The sequence below is a fragment of the Lissotriton helveticus genome, chromosome 2_1 (genome assembly GCF_964261635.1).
Source record: "Lissotriton helveticus chromosome 2_1, aLisHel1.1, whole genome shotgun sequence".
In the NCBI taxonomy this organism is placed as follows: Eukaryota; Metazoa; Chordata; class Amphibia; order Caudata; family Salamandridae; genus Lissotriton; species Lissotriton helveticus.
In genome coordinates, this window is record NC_136059.1 from 1,544,044,489 (window position 1) to 1,544,069,187 (window position 24,699).

General features: G+C 42.0%; 1 protein-coding gene across 1 annotated transcript in view; it reads left to right on the forward strand.

Annotated features, from left to right (window-relative positions):
• LEPROTL1 (leptin receptor overlapping transcript like 1) overlaps positions 1-24,358 on the forward strand; it is a 97,848-nt gene extending 73,490 nt beyond the window's left edge. The window contains exons 3-4 of the mRNA XM_078676510.1: positions 12,835-13,021; positions 21,471-24,358. Of these exons, the coding sequence (XP_078532636.1) occupies positions 12,835-13,021; positions 21,471-21,587 (304 nt within the window). The 3' untranslated portion in view covers positions 21,588-24,358. The remainder of the gene's footprint in view (positions 1-12,834; positions 13,022-21,470) is intronic.
• Positions 24,359-24,699: the final 341 nt, after the last annotated feature.

The following is a 24,699-nucleotide window of genomic DNA, read 5'->3' on the forward strand; positions in this document are numbered from 1 at the left end:
GGACACATAATTCGCCTTTGACTGGTAGTACTGAAATAGCAGGTAAGTCTGGAGTAGTATCAGACTGAACATTCAGGACCATGAAATTCGACGAATAATTACCTAAATTATATACTTCATTTTCTAGATCTAAACCTGTTCTGTGGGGGAAACCTTGCTTGTCTGGAAAACATGTACTGTTAAGAAAAGACATATCTGTTGAGGATGACGTTAACGTGGACCATGCTCCACACGAACCATTATGTGAGAATGGATAAGGAAACAGTGGCAGAACTCCCTTCGGCGTCTGGAAAGGGGGGAGTCGACCACACACCCAACAATTAGTGGCATTGCTGGTCTGGTGTGAGTAATGTAACATACGGATAAATGTGTTGTTGCGCATAGCGAGACGGTAAGAATATTCGTGAGGAGGCAGATCACTAAACGTGTGCTCTACTGTAGCATTAGCAGACATATTAGCATGAGGAACTGGAAAATACAGATAAAACGCATAGCTGGTGCAGGAAATCAAGATGCTGATGATTAATATGAAACTCAGAAAAACAATACATCGGTTTGCGTTTAAACTGACTCTCTCACTATGGGGGTCTATTTTATACATGTCAGAAACAGTCTAACCGTTTCACCTAGGGGAGGACTTATACAATCAAACTGACTGACTTATTTTACTAGACCTTAATTTGAGCTTATACTCCTGTTGCGGAGTTTTCTCTAACAAGGGAGGGGTTGTAATAATGTCTTGTGCGGGACAGTCCTTTAAAACAATGTTCTGGCAATCTTTCGAATCTTGGGAATCCTTGGAAATGTTTTTAGAAACTGGTTTCAATCCTTTGAAAAGTTTTACATGAGAAAGATGGACCCATCCTTTCCTGCCTTCCAACTTGACGGCAGTACGGGTGGTCAAGAGGACCTGGCGTGGCTCCTTCCAACGTGGTTCCAGCGGACTTGATCTGTCGAAATTTCGGACCATCACAAGGGAGCCTGGAACGATCTCGTGCGGTGCCACCTCGGTATTGTCTGGAAAGGCGGCGGCAACCTGTGAACGACATGAGTTGAGGGCAGACATCAAGGAAGCTAGGTAATCTGTCAGCATATTACATGAAACATCGGTAATACTTCGGGGTCTAGGAGTACCCCACATGTTAGGGGGGCGGCCGAATACGACCTCATACGGGGACAGACCTGATCTGGAATGTGCGACCATGCGCATATAAAACAAAGCGACTGGCAGAGCTACTAGCCAGTCCACACCTTTGTCTTTACATATTTTAGCAATTCGGATTTTCAGAGTCTGATTATGTCTCTCTACGAGACCGGCTGCTTCAGGATGGCGTACACAATGGAACTTCCACTGGTACCCTAACAAAAGGGAAACGTGCTTCATTAACTCTGAGGAGAATGGCTGGCCGTTATCAGAATATACGACTCTAGGGAGTCCATATCTAGGGAAAAATTCACGAACCAACTGCTTGGCAGTGGTCGCGGCTGTGTAATCTGGGACCGGATATGCTTCTGTCCACCTGGACAAAGCGCATACTACTACAAGGGCATACTTGAAACCTCGACATCGCTCCATCTGAATATAATCCATCTGGAGGACCTCAAAAGGGTGGTCAGGGGGCTGGAAACCACCTTGTTCCACCGGGACACTTTTACCTGGATTAAACTGACAACATATCATACAGGTACGGACTTTCTGCTTGGCTGCAGCTCGTAAATGCTTGTTGAACCAAATGTTCTGGATACTGTCTAACATAGCTTTTTCACCTAAATGTGCTGGACTATGTGCGGTATTGATAATGACTTGAACCATAGAATCAGGGAGAAACCATGTGGCTCTACCCTTCGTTAACCATCCTTGATCTGTCTGGACCCCTCCTTGTTCAGACCATTTCTTGATTTCATCGGGAGTAGCATGTAACTGGATATCTATGACGTCTTGTGTAGGGTCCTTAACTGTCATGCATGTAATCGGATCTGGAGTATGTGTCTGATTAACTGGAATGTCTGGAGTCTGTGCTGTAAGCTTGGCTGTGCGGTCTGCTAGATCATTACCTTGGGAAATAATGTCTGTAACTTTCGTATGTGCTTTGCACTTCATGATAGCAATAGATGTCGGTAAATGTATGGCATCTAACAGGGCTTGAATAAGGAGACCATGCTGAATCTTGGTTCCATGAGAAGTCATAAAACCTCTCTCCTGCCAGAGCACTCCGAAGTCGTGTACAACTCCGAATGCGTAACGTGAATCTGTGTAAACATTAACTTTCAGGTTCTTGGCGTGTATACAGGCTTGTGTCAGAGCAACTAGCTCTGCTGCTTGAGCGGACAGGGTATCAATACGGTGTGTTTCAATAACTTCGGTGTCAGTAGTCACTGCATATGCTGCGACTAGTTCTCCTGTACTAGTTCTCATACATGAACCATCCACATAAAGTGTCAGGTCGGGATCTGGTAACGGAATATCTGTCAGGTCTTGTCTTGGCTTTGTAGTAATGTTGACTACTTCCACACAGTCGTGTGGGTCTGGATTTGAATTAACTGATGGTAACAGTGTAGCAGGATTCAGGACGTTGCAGCGTCTAATTTCTATGTGTGGCTGGAACAGTGTCAATTCATAACCTGTTAAACGTGCAATTGTCAAGTGCTGTGTTTGTGTTCTGTTTAAAAGAACTTCTACGGAGTGTGGAACTTGTACTGTCAGGGAATGCCTGGGCGACTGGATCTAATGTGCTAGAAAAATAAGCACAGGGCTTGTATTGTCCTACTTGATCTTGTGTAAGAACAGATAATGCTGTACCTTCGCGTTCAGTAACGAAAAGTGTAAAAGGCTTACTGTAGTTCGGTGTAGCTAGAACTGGAGCTTGGCATAGGGCTTTCTTTAACTCGTTGAAACTAAGTGTATGTTCAGATGTCCAAGGGAGGACAGTCGATACGGCTGCCTCCTGTGTCGTTAACTGTATCAGTGGCTTGGCTAGAAATGCATACTGAGGAATCCATTGTCTACAATAAGAAGTAAGGCCGATAAAGGCACGTACCTCCTTCTGGGTTCTGGGCTGGGGAAGACTCGCTATTAACTGGATACGGTCGGGTGTCAGCTGCCTACCCCTCTTGGACAGCAAGTGTCCTAAGTATACCACTTGCTGAACACAGAATTGAAGCTTCGAAGGTGACACCTTGTGCCCCATCTCGGCTAGAAAATACAGGACTGTAAGTGATGCTCGCTCGCAGTCACGTTCAGAACGGGCTGTGACCAGTAGATCATCGACATACTGGAGCAGGGCAGTGTCAGTTGGCATGTGAATGTTGTCTAGTTGTCGCTTGAGTGCTTGACTATAAATACTAGGACTTTCTGTGAAACCTTGAGGAGCGCGTGTGAACATATAGCTCCTTCCATTTAAACAAAATCCGAAAAGAAACTGGCTATCTGGATGAATTGGAACACTGAAAAATGCATTCTTGAGGTCTATGACAGTGAAAAACATGGCTTCGGAATCAATGGCTGTTAACAGGGAAGAGATGTCTGGAACAACTGGGTACTGAGGAATAATACATTTATTAAGCTCTCGTAAATCAATCACTAATCGATATACTGGGGGTGCATTTGGATCAGTACGTTTCATGACTGGAATGATCGGAGAATTACATACATTGGAGTCAGTTTCTACAACTACTCCTTGAGCCATGAGCTCGTCAATAATTTTGGATAAGGCTGCTACAGCCTCAGGTGGCAATCTGTACTGTCTGATTCGGGGTAACACTACACCTGGTTTGAGAGTCACACGATGGGGTGTGATTTGCATGTAACCTACATCAGTTGGACCTTGCGCCCATAAATGCTGTGGAACATTAGACAATCTTGAATCAAAATCTCGTAATACATAGTGACCCTTAAAGTCACGTAGGAACAGACGTATTCCTTCTGGGGAACAGCAAATAACTGCACCTAACTCTTTCAGTGTCTTAATGCCTAACAGATTTTCTGGACATGACTTAGTAAGTAACAGATCAGTAGTACGGGACAATGGACCTACTTCTAGAGTAACTGGCTTGGAAATCTCATTAACTATTGGCTTTCCTGAAAATCCAAGGGAAACATTTCTTGAGCCTGAGAGCGGAGCCCCTGGAACTTCGGCATGACTAATTGTGGTCCTACTTGCCCCTGTATCGATCAAAAACTTTCTGTCTTTCCCTAATACTTGACTGTGAACATAGGGACCTTCTTGATCTACAGGTATCTCGATGAGAGGCAAGCCTACCTCCCTCTCTAGGCTGTTTCATGAATATGGCTGGTATTCTGGATACTCAGACTGTGCATACTGGTACATCTGCGATGTAACGTGCTGTGTTGCAGCAATAGGCTGCGGTACTGTAACTGTCTGTTGTGCATTCTGTGGCTGAGGAATCTGTGAAACTTGTTCTTGTCTAGGCGGACGTGGTCTTTCTTTAGTCTTACCAGTAGCTATGTTATGTTTCAGAACTGCACACTCGTTTATAAAATGACCTGGCTGTTTACAATAATTGCAGTTCCCTTTAACGGGAGCTGTGGGATGACTGGCTTGATTCGGACCCCTCTTCTGACTGTCTTGAGGAACAGATTGTGCAACTAGCACTTTCATTTTCGTGTCTTTCATACGTTTTCTTTCGTGTTCTTGCTCTTCTCTGATTCTATTCTGGTGATACTGGAGCATCTGGAGCATCTGGGACGGAGTATTTGCTTGCCAGGTGCTTTCGACTTTCAAAACTCGATTTTTAATTTGTGGACTTGAATTCTCGACTAATTTGGTAACGAAAAGGTGAGGGTATGACTCACTACTTGTCTTGAGACCACTGTTAATACTAAAACATTTTTCAAATCTAGAATAAAAATCACTAATATCTTCATCTTGTTTCTGTTTACAGGCTGAGATTGCATCCCAGTCTTCTTTTCTCGTTGTCAATAATCTGGGTAAAACTTGAATCAATAATTCTGGTAATTCTTTACATTTATCTCCAAGACCGGTACCTGGTACTCGTGCCTTGTCTTCAGCTTCTAGAGCTGCCCAATCGATCTTTTTCTCTCCCACCTCCCATTCTTTTTCCTTTAACTTTTCATACACTCCTGCGGGTAACAGGACCTTTAACATTTTAATGATATCTGGGTAAGTGTATTCTCCCATACGGAGCATGTCTTTTAATTCTCTATGGAACCCTGCTGGATCTTTGTCATGACAGGGAATTAATTTCTTCATTTCAAGAAGTTCCATCTTTGATATTGGAGTGTATACGAACACTCGTTGCATTACGCCACCCGCCCCTTGGACTGGGTGGACTTCTCGTAACGGATTCTGTCTGTCTATGTAGAATGATTTACTTTCTGGGGGTGAGACATGAACAAAATGCGGATTCAGAAACGTTCTATATTTGTGGCGCTGTTCTAGAATGACACTAATTAAATCGGTACCTAGACCTCTCCATCTATACTGGAGTAACTCGTTCCGGATATCGTGTAACGGACCTGGATCGGAATGTTGACCCTCATACAGAGTAATGAGGTGCTGGATCATATACATACCCACCAGTCGTTGCTCGGCTGGGGGCAGTTTCAGAAACATTTGTGCCACTATTTCGTCTGGAAAAGTGGTAGAATCAGTAATCCATCGGACTGCTGATCGGGCTAGTTCTTGTTCATGCATAGTACTTAATTCACTGTAACCGACTCGTGATTTCAGAATGTGATCGGTAGCTTGAAATACTTGTTCTAGAGAACCTAGTTCTGGTGCTGGATGATGAAAAATAGACTTGTGTTCTAGGCGTAAATGGCGATCCGGAAACCTAGATTTTCCTACATACGCTATTCTGGCGGAATTCTCGTCTTCCTCTTCAGGATCAGAGATACTTTCTTTCTCGCTTACTTGTGCTGCTTTACGCTGGTCGTGTATCTTTACTATTTCTTTACGAATTTTCTTGTACATACTCTCCATGGCACCAACGGTCTTGTGCTTACCCTCGGCTATATTATCACTCCACCTTGTCAGGATTCTCATTTCGGCGGGATCTTTAGACGGGTAATCTTGTTCTCTTATTAGACAATTGATCAGGAACTTTAATATCATGAGCTGGATCTCGGCTTTCCTTTGAGACATAATCTCGCCAATACTTTCTGGATCATCCCCTGTACGGATGAAACGATATATTCTGTCTAGATCTTCTTTCATATTCGGCAAGGTGACTAGATACTCGGTCACTCTCCTTACACGTAAGGAATATAAAACCATAGTATATTCGCCTGGAACTGGATCATAGACACATTCGTTAAGGGCTTGTCTGATTTCTGCGACAGACTTATTACTTTTAGGAGTACGCTGTGATGCTTGAGCATGTAATTCGAGTGCTGATAAACGCTTGTGTGGCGGCGGGGTTTGAGGAGTACCTCCTCCTGCGGCCCCTAGACTAGAATCGTCGACTGACATTCTTCGTCCTGGCAGGGTCGGTAATTGTAACGTGGGCTGGACTTGTATGGCGGACTGGGCCGGGGGAGCTGTTAAGGGCACCCCGGTATCTGGAGGAACAGGAAGTGCCTGATTTACAGGGACTAGCGGAGCGCGAACTGGATTTGCATATTCGGGGACTGTGTCGTCCAGATAGGCCGAAATAAAAATATCAGCTGCGGTCGGTTTGTGACGTAGCTTAGTCGGAACTAATGGTGGCGGGAAATTACTGGATGCCTCTGGGGTCGCTTTTGGCAAACCTTCGGCAAGGAGAGGATACATACCCTTGATAAGGGCATGCCTCTGTCTGTCTGACTGTTCGGCTTTGACTTGTCCACCTATCTCGATTAATTCTCTTTCTTGGGCTCGTTCTTGGGATTCTCTACTTAACTCTGACTTTCTGACTTCTTTCTCGGTTCTTCTATGAGCTTCCTTACGCCATAACTCGATGGCATCTTTCTGTGACTGTCTGGCTTTCTTTTTCCATAATGCTTCTTCTACTCGCATGATACATTCGGCATCCCATGTACCCGATACGGGCCATCTATACTTTTCTTCTAACTGTTTGGTATACTCTACCCATAAATCTAGATACAATATGGCGCTTATGCCATGTTTCTGATACATAAAGTGACCTGGACTGTCCCTAGGCGGGACAGGAACTGCTTCCTCTAACAGACCCTTTCTAGTTTTTAACTGACGTAACTTGGAAAATATAGGCATGACTGAACTGTAATCTGGACACAATACAATACACAATAAAAACACGAAATCACATCGCACTCATACCACAACAGTAAAATACATGAAGAACATTATAAATAACAGTTCGAACAGAATATTACCTGAAATACTGAGAACAGAAACAGAACAGATTTTCTCGAGAACGGAACAGACTAGAGTTACTGGATGCACTGCTGTAACAGTACGGAACATACCGGTCCCATAAAGGAACGCGTCAAGACCCGTATCCACCTAGGTGAACACTTCGTTTGTGAGTCTGGGCACCACCAACCCACGGACCAGGAGTCAATTTAGATTGGTCCTGTCTAGATACTACCCCAGCAATGGTACTCACCGGGCAGCACGGAACGGAAAGCCTCGGACTGGACTGGACGACGGACGACGAACTTCGGACTTCGGACTTCAGTTACAGGTGGGCCTCCGGATACCTCGGACCTTGGACTCTCGGCTTGGGCTCTGGTCGGGACTCGCCGCGTTCCTCCACCGTCTCGTTCGGATGCTGGACCGCCTCCTCCGTCTCCTCCGTGGGCCTGAGGGATACTTGGAGCAGAAATATCTGCCAGTGCACGGTATGGTTCCGTCACGACTGCAGAGGGTCAGGGGGTCGGCGTGGCTTCACCGACGCGTGGGGAAAGGGCAAGTCCCTATTCGGGCGCCATTATGTGGTATATAAATAAATAATACCGGATCTATTTTTTAATGAATGAATGAATAACAGATAGCTCAATAAAATAAGAGTCAAGATTCGAGGTAGTAGGAGTTTCTGCAGGTTTATTACAGCATAAGGACAGGATCAGGACAACCTGCATAGGATGACCCAGCAGGGGAAAAAGAGGCCCAGCAGCTGCTGGGGCTAGGTCTGGGATGAGCGCGCTAACTTTTAATAACAATACATTGACTTATATACATAGCGCAAACACATAGCATTACATTGCAGTAGGCGTAGCAGTGGGTGGAGCAGAAGGCGTGACGCGTAGCAGTCGCGAAAGATAACAGTAAAAGTGGGTGTAACTGGGAGTATACATAGACATGTGATGCAAACGTAACAGAATATGTCATGAATGGGCGGAAACATAGGAGGGGGCTACCTAAGGAGCCGGGACCTCTAACCTAATGGTGCGCGAAAACTGGCAATGACGTGTTACTAGGAGAAGCTGGGGGCTACGAACTCTGTGCTAGGAGCAGAGACTAGAGTCTGGAGGGTCGGAGCGACATGTACCTAAACCCTATCTGGTATCTAATGTTTAGGGAACATGTTGATATAAACTAGAAGTCATGAGGGGAAAAACTAACTTGACTCTAAGACTGGACCATGCATTATTCTACATGTAGTGCGTGATGAAGAATATTAAATGACCATTAAATACAGTATTTCTCTAACGTGGAGCCGAATAGGCTAGACAATGACGGAAACTATTGATGCAGTTCAGTAGCTTAGGAATGCAGAAGAGGAGGACTGAACTGATAGCTGGAACTATAACATACTTTTGGCAGACTCAGAGGCAGAGCCAAGCTGCACCGGGCACTGCGAGGCAGGAAGTAAGTGAAAGGTCGAGGATACAGGTGGGGGCTGTATCGCTCCTCAGCGAGGCTTTCAGGAGACAGGAGCTGAATCTGATGTCCGGGCCCTTTTGAGGCCTGGAAACGGGGACTTTATAATGGAATAACGTGCACACTGGGAAACGTGGCAACATTACTTTACATAGGCCTGATATTCGTAGTATTCACGAGGACTGGAAAATGACATACCAGAGGTGGACACAACTATAATTGCGTCATTAATCGGACATGGGGAATAACATATGCATATTGGTCATGCACACATAACATATGATGGATGAAGCGTAGGGACACAGAACATGGCAAAATTTACTTTTCCACAGAGAGAAGGGCCAGGGAAGGATCCCTGAGGCACCCCGCAAGGTAGCTTAAAAGAAATAGATTCAAATGACTTATTTCTACTAATTGCTCATTGTCTATTACAAAGGATTTGAGTAGGGATGGATCGACCATGTCAAACACTGCCGAGAGTTCTACAGGGGTGTGGAATTTAATAAAGTATGTTCTTGTCCATGGGGCAGGTTGCTTCATAAATTTACTTGTCCTGTAACAAAATACACTGCCCCTTTAGTGCCATGTAGTGCAGCAATAAAATAAAATGTCGGAATTTGTAAAGCGCACAGCTACCTCCACCGGAGGTGTCCCGGCGCTGTCCGTATACCGCTTAGGAACCCTTCCTGGCTTTCCTGGGAAATGTCCACTCCTGGGCACCCCCCAGGTGCAGCCAGGCATCCCAGCGCTTTTGGGGCCGTTGTGGAGACTAAGCAAGCTATTGCCCAGAGTTGCAGCGTGGGACCGATGATCAGAACAGGCACTGAGGCGAGAATATCCAGTCGGGGGAATTAATGAGCCGGAGACCCACAGAGGCGGGAATCGAACCCTGGTCCCTGGCCAGAGCTCTGCATCAAGGTCTGCCTGCTCTAACCATTGAGCCACACTTCTCCAGCAATACATTATGGCAGCAACCTCATTATATGAGAGCTTGGGCATAGCCTCTCTGATTATGCCAGGGCTCATACCATTGTAGTGTTTGAATACTTGCAATCCCCTTATGTTGCCACTTTTCTGCAGATCTACATACTGGGGCTGAAGGTAGTGGTAAGCAATAGTTCCAGGGTTAGAATGCCCTTTTGAGTCTGTGCTTACCTAATAACTTGCATGTTTAAGGGTTTTCAACAGCTCTTCTCCAATCTTTTTCCATACTGAGAAATGTTGAAAATTTACTCCTGGCAATGGCAGACGTAAACCTTTTTCCAGAGTTAGGGAAAAAAGGGGTTGGAGGAGAAAGTGAACTTGCAAACACTCAGATTTTCGCATGAGCAAATCTACACATGCATATTTACTCATTCTAAAGTGCAGTTCACAGATATTTTCTTGGAGTACTATTTCTTGTCCTCCTGTAAATTCTTGGGAATTCACGGAAGCCGTATAGCTGCACTTAATTCAAGGACATATACCATGGGTGCACTTTTGAGAGTTTCTTTAATAAGTGGCCCCTAATTTGGTCTGGTGTTGACGATGACCTTTTGTGTTTATTAAAGTTCCGTCTCTCTCTCTGTATCGGCTGGCTTCACTGTGAGTGTCAGCATTCTGCTCTTTCACAAGGAGCATATCGGCACACAAAGTAGTTTTGTTCGCCAGTAACTACTGTGGCAGTGTGTGCTTTTTGAGGAAAAAAAAACAATTTTTGCTTTTTTGAGACCAAAAAAACAATTTTTCCTATTGCCAAAGTTTGGAATAATGATGAGGGCCTGGCAGCTCCCACGCCAATAAGGTTTTACAAAAACCATGCCAAAGCAAGTCACACATTGACAAAACTAAAAAGCTGACCACCACTTTCAGACCTACTGTCTTTGCCAATGCTTGTTTATTTTTGTTATCAATAATCTTACTGAAACTGGTTACTCTGATTTTTCATTATGAATATTTTTGGGGAAATACTAGCATGCATCAACATATGTTACTAAATGATGCTGCAAAGAAATGGAACCAGAAATTTTACAGTAGTTTAGCAAAATGTTTTTTTTCCTGCTTTCATTTTTTATGAACATTTTATTTTGAAAGCAGTAAATCCTCAATCTTGCTTTCAAGCTTCTGCAAATATTTGCATCAAATCAGAGAGCATTCTGGGAGCATTATGCATAGCTCATATTGCTAAACTTTGAAAATGTGTGTACACATTTTTTATACTGGAACCACTCACTGTAAGTAGTGCAGTTGGAGCTTACTACATTTACTTAGAGCGCTCACCCTAATAATAAGTCTTTCAATTAATGAACCATATATACAAATTTGAACAGCATTAACATGTGGGCAAAAATATTACCTTAACTGCGGCAGTGCCCTTCCCTGATCCATAATGTGGCACTGTAAACTGGCAGCCAAAGGGTTTGTGCTGCAGGGGGTTGGGCTTACTTGTCTCAAGGTCAAAATCCACATGAAAACGTGTTGCCCTTGACCCCCAACAATATGTCCAGGGCGGCAGGCTGCAGGAATTCCACATTCCCGGATCTAAGAGGATCAGAGCTGCGTTACCGTCCACGGCACATCTGATTTCCATTGTCGCATTAATAAGTGCCAACTCAGTACTGTGCTCACCTCTGAAGCCATACTGTTTATGGAGAAGGCAGTTACAGATATATTGTCACTAGAAGCTACCGTCCACTTAATCCTAAACTGACTAGGTCCCAGTGGACACTGATATAACCAATGACCATGTGGGGGCCCTCAGTCCTGTGCGTGCCATTCCTCAAAAATATCACAACCAGTAGATGCTGAGTTATAGGCACCTACATTTTAAGGCTCCTGTGGAACGCTATGGTGGAAGCTGGCTCTCTGTTTTCATCTGGAATCGTATAAAAGTATAATAATCATTGGACAGGTATCTGGTCCCTGGACAACAGTTAACTGGACAGTGTGCCTAAACATGCACTTGGTCACCAGTACATCCATTCCTTTGGATTGCTGGCAGTACATAGAGTGTTTGGGTGGGATGCTGCTTAGATGGAAGAATGGGTTTTGCTCTCTAAGTTGCTGGGTTGGCATCTTTTATTCTGGACTAAGACTGTTTTTGGAGTGAAACATTTTTTTCAACCTATTGGTTCACGTGGGTCCACGTTCCCCGCATTTTTATTCCTTGCCTTTCTTTTACAGCTTTAAGGGAGCGTTTGGCCTCTGCCTAGAATCCAAAAGCAGACTGGTTCTGGTGATAGCAGAGTAGACCTGAAACCAGCCTCATAGGACAACACTGGCCATTCAGCCTGTGTTAACAAGTTAGTGCCTAGCGCCAAGGAGCTATAAAACTGGTTGGGATCCGGTCTCTGCACCAGAAATGCAGGAACCTTCTGATTTTCACTGCTAACGTTCGTTTCAGCTAAATTATTTAAATAAATGTATTTAATGTTTAAGGAGTAAAACACTGACTGGACATTGAAGTTTCGAGTGTGATTTACTGTCTTACTGAATCGTAGTTTCGTACATTCTTCTCCTCTCGGAGTAAAGCTTGACTGATTAACCTTACTATCATGTGAGGGCCAAGTGCAAAAAGGGAATAACCTGACAGTCCAGTTGGAGTGCACCAATATCGTGGCCCTAGGGTATCCGTGATAAATCCACGAGACTGACTTTGACACGAATTCTGGCAGCAGTTAAGCTTGACCAGTGGTTCTGCTAAGTAGACTTACAGGATGCATGACTAATATTTTGGATCACAGGCATTGTTTCAATTTCACCATAGGCAGTTGTGTCCTGATTCTTGTGTCCAGGTCAACTAATAGACCTGAACCTGAACGTAAGCATCAGGTATTCAACAAATACTGGCCTTGTGGAAGAATGTTGTTCAAGGTAGAAACGATGTACTGGAATGCAAAATGTACTTGTCTGGTTTGATAAGGCATAGAATCCAAGGTACAGCAGTGTCTACATATCCTTTCATCAGTTGCGGATGATGCTTTCGTAAGATGGTGTCAATTTACAGTTTGCCAGCATTTTGAGAGGTTTTAGCAATGCTTGACTGGAGAAAGCTTAATAGTAATACTGTTTTTTTATGTATTCTTTTCAGCAAATACTGGCCATTGTTTGTCCTGTTTTTCTATGTCCTTGCACCTATTCCTTACTGCATAGCAAGAAGAGTAGTGGATGACACGGATTCAGCAAGCAATGCCTGCAAAGAGCTTGCCATATTTCTCACAACGGGCATTGTGGTCTCAGCATTTGGGCTACCAATAGTCCTAGCAAGAGCAACTAAGGTACGTAGTATATTTTTATGCTTTTTACTTCTTTTGCCACTTTTCTCACTCGGGATATTTCGGAAAATGTTATTGTGACACAAGGACCTTTTGCAGGCATTGCTCCATTGTGAATCTTTGACCCACCATCTTTACACTTCTCTACATGCAACTATGTGAGACTCCCATAGTAAGGCGAGCTGTCTGGAGAGAGAGAGAGAGAGAGAAATGAAACGGCTGGGGTCTTGCCAGTTCTGTTATTTGTGGTGTGTACCTGGAATAGGAGTGGGATCAGAGCACTGTTTACTGTTTTTCTGCAGAGGAGACTTCGGCACATTTGCCCCTCTGGCCCTTAGTCTTGCCCCTCGGGCTCAGATATTATTTCCTTGTTAAAGCTAACAGAAACACTGTATCATAGGGATTCTTATGGACATTATACCAAGTTTTGGGGTTTCTCTTGCACTGAACAATGTGTGTCCCAAATCATCAGACACTTATGCAAACCATCCCAGCATCAACCCACTTCGAGAACATACTCACTAAAACAGTAACATATTGGTAACGTCATCATTTAGGCAATTGAATACCTTCCATTTTAACATTTACAGATGGACCATGTGCTTTGGGATGACAGCCAAGAAAGTATTCACAGATAAACATCTGAGTAGTGCAATCTCTTTAGAAAAGTTCAATTCCTTTAATTAATGTTTTCTCAAATCATGCATTCTGCAAGTTCCACCTTAGTGAGACTGTAGTGTCTGAGAGTACCTTATATATATGTGATATCAAATGACTATCATCCTCGAATGATTATAAAAAAAATTCAAAAGACACCAATGATATAGAATCTCCCTTTCACATCAATGAATGTACAACCTTGTGCCATAGTTGATGGAATCTAAACGTTTCAGTTGCCTCTAGTCTGGTTCTACCTGTTCAAACCGCTTGATCTCCACATTCAAGAAAAAAACCACCCTTTTTTTACTGACCCTGAAACACCACTGCTTCTCTGTCTCTGCCCTACACCATTCTCACAAGTAATAGTTGTACAGCTGTACATTCATTGGTATAGTTTGGGGTGCCCAGACCCCCTGCTTTCAATGAAGACGACTCTACTTAAGGTAAATATGTAGGTTCCTCCCATGGCTAGAAAAGTTACCAGGCAAAGACCGAATCCTGCAAGTATCCCTGAGCTACAATGATCAGGAGATATTACACCCTCTGCAAGCTCATCATTTTAATAGCTGCCTCGTGCGCTAACCAAGATAGATGGCAATTGGGCCATCATCGTAACTCTACCCCATACCATTCAGAGTAGGCGAAATGTTCGCCTACTCTAATTCCCTACACATTGGGATAAGATACCTAAGCCTAAATGTTAAATAGTGTTATCATTCCACTGAAATGGTAGTTTATTCTTCAAGGATGACAACTTGGATGCTTTTATCATTGTGTGTATATATCCTCCAATTTTGATTTGAATATTTTGTATCCCACAAAATCCCAAACGGTTGAAATTGTCCAAGCAAGGTTATTACTGACTGAGATGGATCCGAGAGACACCACAAAACATTATCTGTGAAAAGGGCTTATTCATACTCCTCCACGCCCTACCTTATCACCATAATATCACTGTTACACTGTATTCTCTGAGCAAGCAGCTTCAAATAAAGAGCAAACAGCAGAGGTGGCAAGGGGCACCTGTGCCGCGTTCTTCTTCTTTGTACTCTTTTGGACATTGATTCATTAACCGTAATAAAAGCCCCCATGAATGCCCTGTTATACCCTATCAGTGAAAAAAATTGGGTTCAAATCTCATGTTTAGCTTAGTATGTTTCAAGTCGTTCCAGTCCACTCCATCAAATGCTTTCTTGGCATTGAGGGAGAGCTACCTATTCTCCTCTCTCCGATTAACCCAAACCGATTATTTGGACAAATTGTTTTGTATTGTTGTTCACTTGATGACCCACGACAAACCTTTCCTGATGTAAATATATCCATTGTGGTAATATACCATCTATGCTGGTCACTAGGAATTTAGTAAAACATCTTGAAATCGATGTTCAAGAGGGATAAGGGTCTGTAGTAACCACATTTCTTGAGATCCTCTGGTTTGGGAATGATGGACGCGCTCCCCTCAGCTACAGTAGGGGTGACAACACGTGTTTGCTAAAGCTATTAAATAAACATGTCAGAAAGTCTAATAGTTGGGGACTGAAACTCTTGTTAAAAAGTAGGAATAAATCCTTTTGTGTTAGGTGATTCAGAGACTTTAAGGCTCCGGACCAGCGCTTTGATTTGCTGTTTTGTAGTTCTAATTGGCCCTCCACAAGGGTAATAAAGTATCCAGACCCACCTCTTTCACGTATTCCGCAGCAACAGTCGAAGGAGTCACCTTGTAGAGTTGTTTATAGAAATGGAAAAATCTATCTAGTTTATCTACTTCTTTTGTCAGTTTGTGGCTCTCTTCATGTTTTACCCAAGATATACAGAGGTTACCGCCTAATATTGTCCAACTTCGCCATGGGGGACTCTGGCAACTTCGTAAACCATGAGTGTGAAGGCCGAGGGATTTGTAAATGTCACCAGAACCTAGAGATGGCAATACAGGACAATATTAGAGGTCACCCATTTACTTTTATATTAAATCCTTATTTTGCGAAAAAAAGCTTCAAAAAGCGGTTTCTTCAAAGTGCGATTAACAAAGGGCACCAATTGGAATTAGAATGCTTAGATTAACATTTCATGAACAAATTGTTGATAAAACAGTTAACATTGGTGAGGACCAATGTTTTTTGTGCAACTCTGGCTACTGCGTTTACTACATAATTATGGATTTATTGTATTTGCCACAAAATTGGCAGATTTCAGAAATAGTTTTTCTAGGTCAAATTAAAATAACATTGCCAAAGAATGTGCTGCATAATACACTTTTTTGCCTCATAATTTAGGTAGCCATGCCACATAAATTAGATCACGTTGCCGCATAGTCCAGATGGCCTGACAATAGCAAAGCTGTGCAGACTGGTTAAGGGCTGTCGTTATGATGATAAAACCTGTATTTTGCAGGGAATTGCAAAATGTTGCCCATGTTTACGGTGCAGAGTTTTAAAATCACTGCACTTAGTGCAATAGAAGCACCCGAACATGTAATACCCCATTTTCACTACCTTACAAAAGTTTGCTGCCTCCTACAGCTAAAATCATGGAATGGATTTACACCAGACTAGGTATGAAAGCAGAACTTTACAAAAAAGCATAGATTTTTTGGTTGAGTAAAATCCATTCAGTAAGTTTTGAAATGTAAGCAGTTTTGAAAGTTGCAAAGCGAGCTTTAAAGACTTGTAACACTGTTCTATATCTATGCAATTTGAAATCGTAATTCAGAAACTCTCATATCATGTCAATGACCTTCCTACTTTTTCTCAAATGTGATTGACCCTACGGCCAACTACTGTTTGCACAAGACAGAAGGCTGTGCAAGGCGGGGTTTGCCACCTGCAGTCGGTTGGATTATAGTCTTACCAAAGCCTGGCCCTGTTTCCAACACACACTGTGCTCAGCCAGGGTCTGTGCGAAGCAGTGGGTTGGCATAAAGAATATTATAAAACAACCATAGAAATTGACTAATAAAATGCAGTTAAAAACTGAGATGTGGTTCTGGCTCAATAGATGCGTAAAACTATTGAAATGTGTCAATTATGTTATAAAGCACACATATAGCACACGCCACAGTTCACGCCACCTACCATGTTTTAGTTTTAGTACTCCGTCTTTTTTTCCTGTGCCTTTTAAAACTGACCTTTGCGTTTTCTGCACTGTGGACAATGACTTGTGTTGCATACCATAAATGGCGAATTTCAGTTGTTTTGCACATTTGAGTCTGAACCATAATTGTGTAGTTTTCAGTGAATATATATGTAATGCCATTATTTTAGCTCTCAATTTGGATGCCAAGAGACACCCTGCTTTATTTTTCTGGCTAAGTCTAGTAACTGCTTGTTCTGCCTTACGTAATTCCATTAGTTGTAATTGTCCTTAGAGGGCTAGGATAACCAACTATTGTTTCTGCGAGTGGAAACTGTTGTGTATGTTTTCAGCTGAAGATCGTATTTAAGTTTATTTTTGACTCCTCTATTCATCTATAAGGCAACCTCTTACCCCATACTTGAGTGCCTCTCAGGTTGTCACCAAGCTATTTCTTCATTGCCGTTGAAGAGTGAGTATTTCTATTGGTCAGTAATTGTAATTTTAGCTACTGGAACTCTGATTATATTCTAGTACAGCCTCTATGCTCCTCTTGTAATCATCCTAGTCTTTCCGTTCTAGCGTTCCATTACCGGAACACAATCTGATAAGGAAATAACCCCATGATCTATACTCAATGTATATTTGGTCATCAATTGATCAGTAAATACCATATTTTACCTGAGATATGATTTATGAGCTGGTGACTGGTGAGAATAATTGTTATCCAGTATTAGGGTATCTTTCATAGATTCAACATGAAGTCTCTTTTTAACACAGGAAGCACGGGGCCTAAAAAGGCCTTTTTTAGGAGTATCTGCCATGAAGAACTTGAGAACTTCACTCAGAAGATGGAATCCTGAAGAAAAATCACTGGAAATCCAGAAAACAAGGAAAACTGAGCAGAGCTCAGTGGAGACTCCCTTAGCAGGACGTGTAGTGGAAAATCTGAGGGACTAGAGTTCCTCCCAGGAAGGTTCCAGAGGGGGGTGATAGCTGATTGGCTCTTCTGCGAAGTTTGGTCCTTTTTTACAAAAGGACATGGATATGTTACTAATGTGAGGCCCTTGGCCTATTACTATATATGTCTAATGAGACATTACTTTATTTATGTACCGGGGACTCCCATCCCAACGACGGGGAATGATTCAGGCATGTGACTCTATGAAAGATACCAATACTGGATAGCTGCAATTACAGGTAAGTAACGCATTCCATTTAACACGGATGGCGTTATGTCCAGTTATCCAGGAAAAACACCTCAACGAGCCATTGAGATCCTCTTTTGACATTGTAGATTTTTCACCATACTTCTCTTATCTTTCCTCCCATGAATGACTAAATTCCAGTCGCCCCTAAAACTAGAGGATCAGATCCAATTGACGAAAGTTTCTGCAATGTTGTTCTAGAAAAGGGTGCCTGACATGCATCTTGTGCGTACACTGATGGATATCGGTTTGCACCTTAAGACACCATTCACCACAAGCCATTGCCCCCAAACTACCACCACTTCCTACCCTGAGGATCCAGCATGCAACGCATGAAGAATACCCCCATAGCTGGGTTTTTTCCAACCCAGAGGCGAAAGGGTTTCAGTAAATGAGTTTATTGTAGAAAACAGGTGTATTCCTGAACCCCCTCATAGGGTAGCACCGATACCCTCTTTGGTGGAGTGGTAAGACCTCTGGCTTTACACAAAATTAACTTAATCTCCCTCGTCTTTAGTGTGGGGGGGGGGATAGTCATGTCATGTGACTTTTTTGTATTCTTTTGTTTATTATTATTATGGCTATTGCTTAGGGGTAGAATTTAATTGCCCATCCCAGTGCTTGAAACTTCCTAGACCAACTATTCCCCATTAAAAAACAAACCGCCTACCTTCAACAATGACCCCCAGCAATCAATTTTAACTTACTTGTGTCATGGCCATCTGGAGCAATTCATGCACCACTTATCTCCTTCCCCGATCACACCCAGCATTGCTGTGTGAGCACTCTGTAACAGTGATGCAGGCGTTGATGACATCCAGATTGCACTACGGCAATGTACTATACCTGGGCGCAGACAAATCTTCGATCCGTTGCTTACAGATCATTCAAAACGCAGCTGCTCGCCTTCGTATCTGGCTGCCTAGGTATGTTTCAGTTTCACAGTTGCTTCATAAACTACATTTGCTCAGGGTCGACAAGTATATTGAATTTAAGGCCTCATGCTATATGTTCCAGGCCAGACATGGCCTGGTTTCTTCTTACATTCAAGGCTTAGTGAAACCGTATGTGCCCACCCGGCAGTTGAGATCATCTAGCCTCTCACTGTTCGCAGTGCCCAGGTTTCGCCTTGCTCGCATGAAGGGCCGCTCGTTTTCCTACCTGGGCCCGAAACTCTGGAATTCTCTCCCGGTCTTTCTTAGGAATTGTCATTCCCTGACTATCTTCCGTAAGAATCTTAAGACACTGCTTTTTAGCCATCATTCCTGATTGTTTCTGTTACACAGGGTTGTTGTTAGCTGCCGTTGCGGCTCTGTTTGAAACCTATGTCCCGCGCCGGGAGACCCATTCTTTACAAGTTCAGAATGATAATAACCGGAAAAGCAGTGAGGACCACAGCATTAACTGCTTGAAAGTCTGTGCAAAACTGTAATTGTCTTACCCATGTTTCTATATTGGGTTTTGCAGGGGCTAGCAGTTGAGATGAGAATGCCTTGGTCTAACAATGTGGAGATGACCCACTGATTCCATCATCATCTCTAGGTCGGAGAGAGTATTGAGGGACCTGGTGAATCTTCTTTGTGGTGTTCAAGACAATCTTAATGTGTTCAACAGAGGACACACTGTATCTCGCTGGCATGCTGGGCAACCGTCATAAAATACTTATTCTAAAAGTGAAGACCAATCCTCAGAAGAGTGTGTGGTAAGGTGAGTGTCAGGGGGTGGGATCTCAATCAGCACTACCAGCTCAGCATTTTCTTTTACTGCAGGTATCTTTAGGTAAACCCCATCCGCCTCCACAAAATAATATTCAATTTAATTAAAAAAATTAACCTTACAATAAGAGATAATTCGGTGAGGAAAAATTCAACAGCAAGAACTGGCAAAGACAGTGGGTCTTGCCTTTGGCACCTATGGGCTTTGCCAGTGATTCTAGCCATGCTGTGCGAGAGCACAGTTAAAAATAATTTAGAAAAAACCATGATAACTCCTTCAAATCTAGTGCCATTTTTTAAGCGCTATGACGTAGTCCATGCCAATGCACTTTATTAAAAAAAAAACGGTGTAGTGGATTAGAGGCAAGGCAGTGTGAGAGAGGAGGCAGACCACATACGAGAGGGGTTGGGTATAGGACAACGGGCGGTGGGCCAGGGGGAAAGTAAACGGAAACAGTGAGTAACAAAACATGCACTCTTGACGAGTGCTAAACGAAAAGAAAAAAGTAGGGCTTTGTAATGCAGAAGGACATCGGCAGGCACAAATAAAGCATCCATGCTCCAGAGGAGGTGCAAACTCAGGCGATCATTGTGAAGCACACACAAACCATGAATAGGATGCCAGCAAAAGAGACATTAATGCCAACCAATGTTAAGTAATGGGCGGCTTCTAAGCCCTTTCTAAGGTAGCCAATGGTCTGGCGAGTTTAGGTGAGACCTAAATAGACATGTTTATCTGATATGAACCTAATGAGAGGGAAACTGATTCTGAAACTGAGTGGAGGACCCTCTGGTTGGAAATGCAGCCTATATTCATAGTATGGCATAAAAAGTACGAGGGCAAGGAAATTTGAAGCATTAAGGGCCAATCAAAAGGCTCCGATGTCAGTGAAACAGGAAGTGGGTCGGCGTTTAATGACACCCTTTACTTTCAGAAGTTTATCATCAAATGACATTAATGTATGGCTGCATTAGCCTGCCTCTCTCGGGCTGTCTTACAGGGAACGGGTGGAAATGAATATGCTACTTACCAGTATGCATCTGTTCTTGGCATGTAGGGCTGCTGACATTCATATCTATAGCATAGGTCACCGCCTAGTGTTGGGTCCGGATGATTGCACATTGTTGTCCTGGAAGAGTCTTCGAAGTATCACGAGATAGGTGGCTCCTCCCCTGGACTACAGTGCGCATGTGCATCGACTCCATCCCCAGATTTAGTCATTGCTGTCTGATCATTTTGGGTCTATTTTCGGACTTCTCTTCCAAATATCTCAGATGCTCACCGTTGTTATTGGAGTTGGCCCTGCATGTAACAAACCCACACATTCCCTCAAATGTACACCGTATGATTTTTGATGCAACGTCTGTAAAATGCATTGAGGCAATTTTTATTTTTCTGGCAACTGCAATATCAAGGTTAATATTGCTGTCATATTGGCACGATTCATGTACAAGAACATTTGAGGTCAGGTTATATAGAATTTAATTCAGTCCAATGTTAATTTAAACTAGAAAAAGGATATATGAAAGCATCAGACACTAGGTGTAGAAGGTCCTTTGAAGCACAATTTAGGCTAGATCATAGTTATTTGCATTATTGTAATATGCACTACTGAAATTAAATATTGTATGCACTAATGTATTGTTTGAACTTTGGTGTTTTCCACAAATCTTTATCAATCTCCTCATGTTAATGAATATTAATTTGTTTGTATTAAGTATGAAACGTATAACACATGTTTTGAATATTGAAAATGTGTTTTAAAGATAGGGATTTGAGATTTTCCATTTGTTCCATAGATTGATTGGGGAGCCTGTGGTCTCGTCCTGACAGGAAACACAGTCATCTTCGCAACTATACTAGGATTCTTCCTGGTCTTTGGCAGAAATGATGACTTTAGCTGGCAGCAGTGGTGAAACAACATTTGTTACACAGAGCTTTCTATGAAACGGACAGCAATGTTTGTGATTATGTGGCAATTTGTTTAAGTAAAAGACTTGGCAATACAGAGAAAATGGTTTAACTAGGCTCCGTGGGTATACTTAAATTCTCCCTCTTTAATTTTGTGTTAAATATCATGATGTTGAAAACTTGTTGAAGGGCTCTATGTATGTCATTTAGTTTAAAGAAAAAAGTAAGGTAAAACACAAAAACCTGTTAATATTTTTCTGTTTCCATTTTTTTTTATCCTTCCCGCTGTATTGAGAGGGAAGATAATTCTTTAATAAATATTGTATTTGTAATAGTAACATTTTAACAACTGGAACAGTCTATAAACCGAGCCACTATAACTGCTAAACATGTTTTTATTAAAAAGTAACAAAGTTAAGTTTAGAGAACAACAGTATAATGTGACTGTGTTTTGTAAGTTTGTGCTTCTCATTAGATTTACTGAACACTACAACAGAAAAGAGTAGACGTGGCATAAGAAGTTCCCTCGAGAGAAGTCGCTAAACCAAAACGATTATACACCATTGGCACAAGGATCCTTTTATGGGGAAACCTGAAAAACAAAATGTTAGTAGTACTCATTTCCTGCACGTGACTCACTGGAGAGAATATTGAACACAATCCAGAAATGTAGTGAACCATTGTAAAATCAGCATCACCCCTCTGGAACTTTCTTTTAATAATCTACAGGATTCTTCGCCAACGTTTAAACATGGCAGTGTGGATGTCTTTAAGAGTACACATCTGACCTCAAGTGCTCAGTTTGTCTATGGATTGGAACAGCAGTGCTCCTGTGAACATCAGTGAGAATATTTCTGCTAAAACTACTATTCTAGTTACTATGTATCCGCTACGTGATATCCTTGTTTTTATTTAGAGACAACAAGTTTATCAAATCCACAGTGCCCTGTCAGAAGTTCAGATAGAGCTGTAAGATGTGTCCATTATGTTTTCTTGTGAGAAGTAAGTAAATTAATGGCAAATGGTAATAATTCAGTCCCTTGGAATACAGTATTTGCCAATAGGTTTGAATAGATCACTTTTGCCCTTGCCTTTTTTTTTATTCTAAACCCATTTGTGTGAGGAACATAAGAGAAGCAAAGATAAAAAGAGGTGCTGTTTAGTTTGTTTTGTTTTTTCCATTCCTACTGTTATGCTGTAGTTTGGTAAATCTTTAAGAAAATGTAATTGAAATTCAGATTTTCTTTTTCCCCCACAACACTTTGAAACTGTTTATTTATAAATCTGTTTTTAGTTTATTTAGTGGGTCAGTCTTTTATATTTTATTTGTGTTTACGAGGGTACAAAACATTTTGTCAAATGGCGCTACTGATTATAAAAATGAACTGATTTGTAATGTATGTTAAAAAAAACCTTTATTTTCATTTGCATTTTTATTATAACAGTGTCTGAACGACTTGCCATGTGAAGATTTAAAGTATTTCAAACTATAGCGTTGAATGACTTGGAATTGAATGTACGCTGTATAAATATTCCGAACAGCCACAGAATGCTTTTCTTTAAGCAACAACTTTAATTGTGATTTTTAATCCTTGCTTTATGTGCATTAACAGCCATTGGCTTGTTTGCCTGTTCACAATGTACATTATTGTCTGTCAGGTTTTATATGATTTAGTTTTACAATTTTGGCCCACATAACTGGCTACCTTTCGTGGCCTCTGGTTTTGGTGGGTGAATATCTTTGCTTTGTGTCTACAAGCTTTTTAGTAGGCCAAGCTTTTTTGGGTCAGAAGAAGCATAATCCATTCACTCAGGGTAATGAATGTGATGCACGACACAGTCACTTGTGTTTCATGAAAGTGTAAAGAAAAGTCTAGTATGCTCACAAACGTAACTTAATAGTGCATGTTACAAACTATTGAAATTCATACTGAACTTTGCAGGCATACTTTGGTAAATTATCCAGTCATATTGCATGCATTCAAATAGAGAAGGGAGGAGCCTGAGTAGGTAGACTGTGTTAACTCAAGGGTGCATTGGCATTGCAGGTATTGAGGACAATTCGTTTTTTTCAAGGCATTATATTTCGTGCTCTATCCAGTGTACCTAGCAAGCTTGATGTACGCCTTCCCTCCAGCCTTGGGTTAATGCCACAATATCATTCTCACAGGCACATTTACAATAGTTTTATGACCTTAGTAGCACAGCCTTTAAGTAATATGATCTGCATGTCCTGAATCCCAAGTCTCTTGTCCAAGATGCATTACAGTCTGCTCAGTTACATGTCTGTGTTGATGCCGTCCAGATATGGAAGTTATGCACAAGTTCTTTTTAAATCCAAAACTTCTGCTCCTCTATTCGATACAGTCTAGCCATATGTTTGGAATACAGATAGGTTAGATGCATAAAACACTTTGTGGAAGTTTAAACACACTTTTTGCAATGTATCACATTGGCAGTTTATCTATTTCATCAGGTCTCTGAGCTAGGAAAAGCCTAAGTTAGCATTCACTTCCTTCCTTTGAGGAACTACAACTTCAAGGATGTGGTTTGAGAAATATTCTAGAAGATCAGACAATCTCTCAACCAAAAATGGAGACCAGGACTTAGTTTAGTTATAAATCTTTCCGCGTAATTGAAATTGACTTGAAAAACAAAAAATTAGCAATCATTGTAAATGGTTCATAGGTATGATTTTTCTAAATGATAAGCACTGAAGTACTATTCCTCTGTAAAAAGTAACTTTTGAAAAGACAATAAAGCTTTTAAATACTAATTGCGTTCATAATTTTGTAGAGGAGTGATGCAAGTGTTTTGATCTTATGTAAACAGCGTACTCTGAAGCTGCACAAACACGACCAGCCATACTTTTTCCACCCCTTGCTTAGTTCTTGAGAATTGACAATTTTCTTCCAGGAGATACTCATCAATAGTCATAAGCCCCTCGCGCAGGAACCCTGGAGCACATACAAAAATACATATATATTAATGTATGTTTAACCCAAATCTAGTACGCAGCACCGTCAAATATATATTTATCTCAAGGAAAAGGATTGCGGTATGCTAGCATGCTGCCAAATCATTGGTGGTGCACGGAGATCAGCGCCGCCGCAGGTG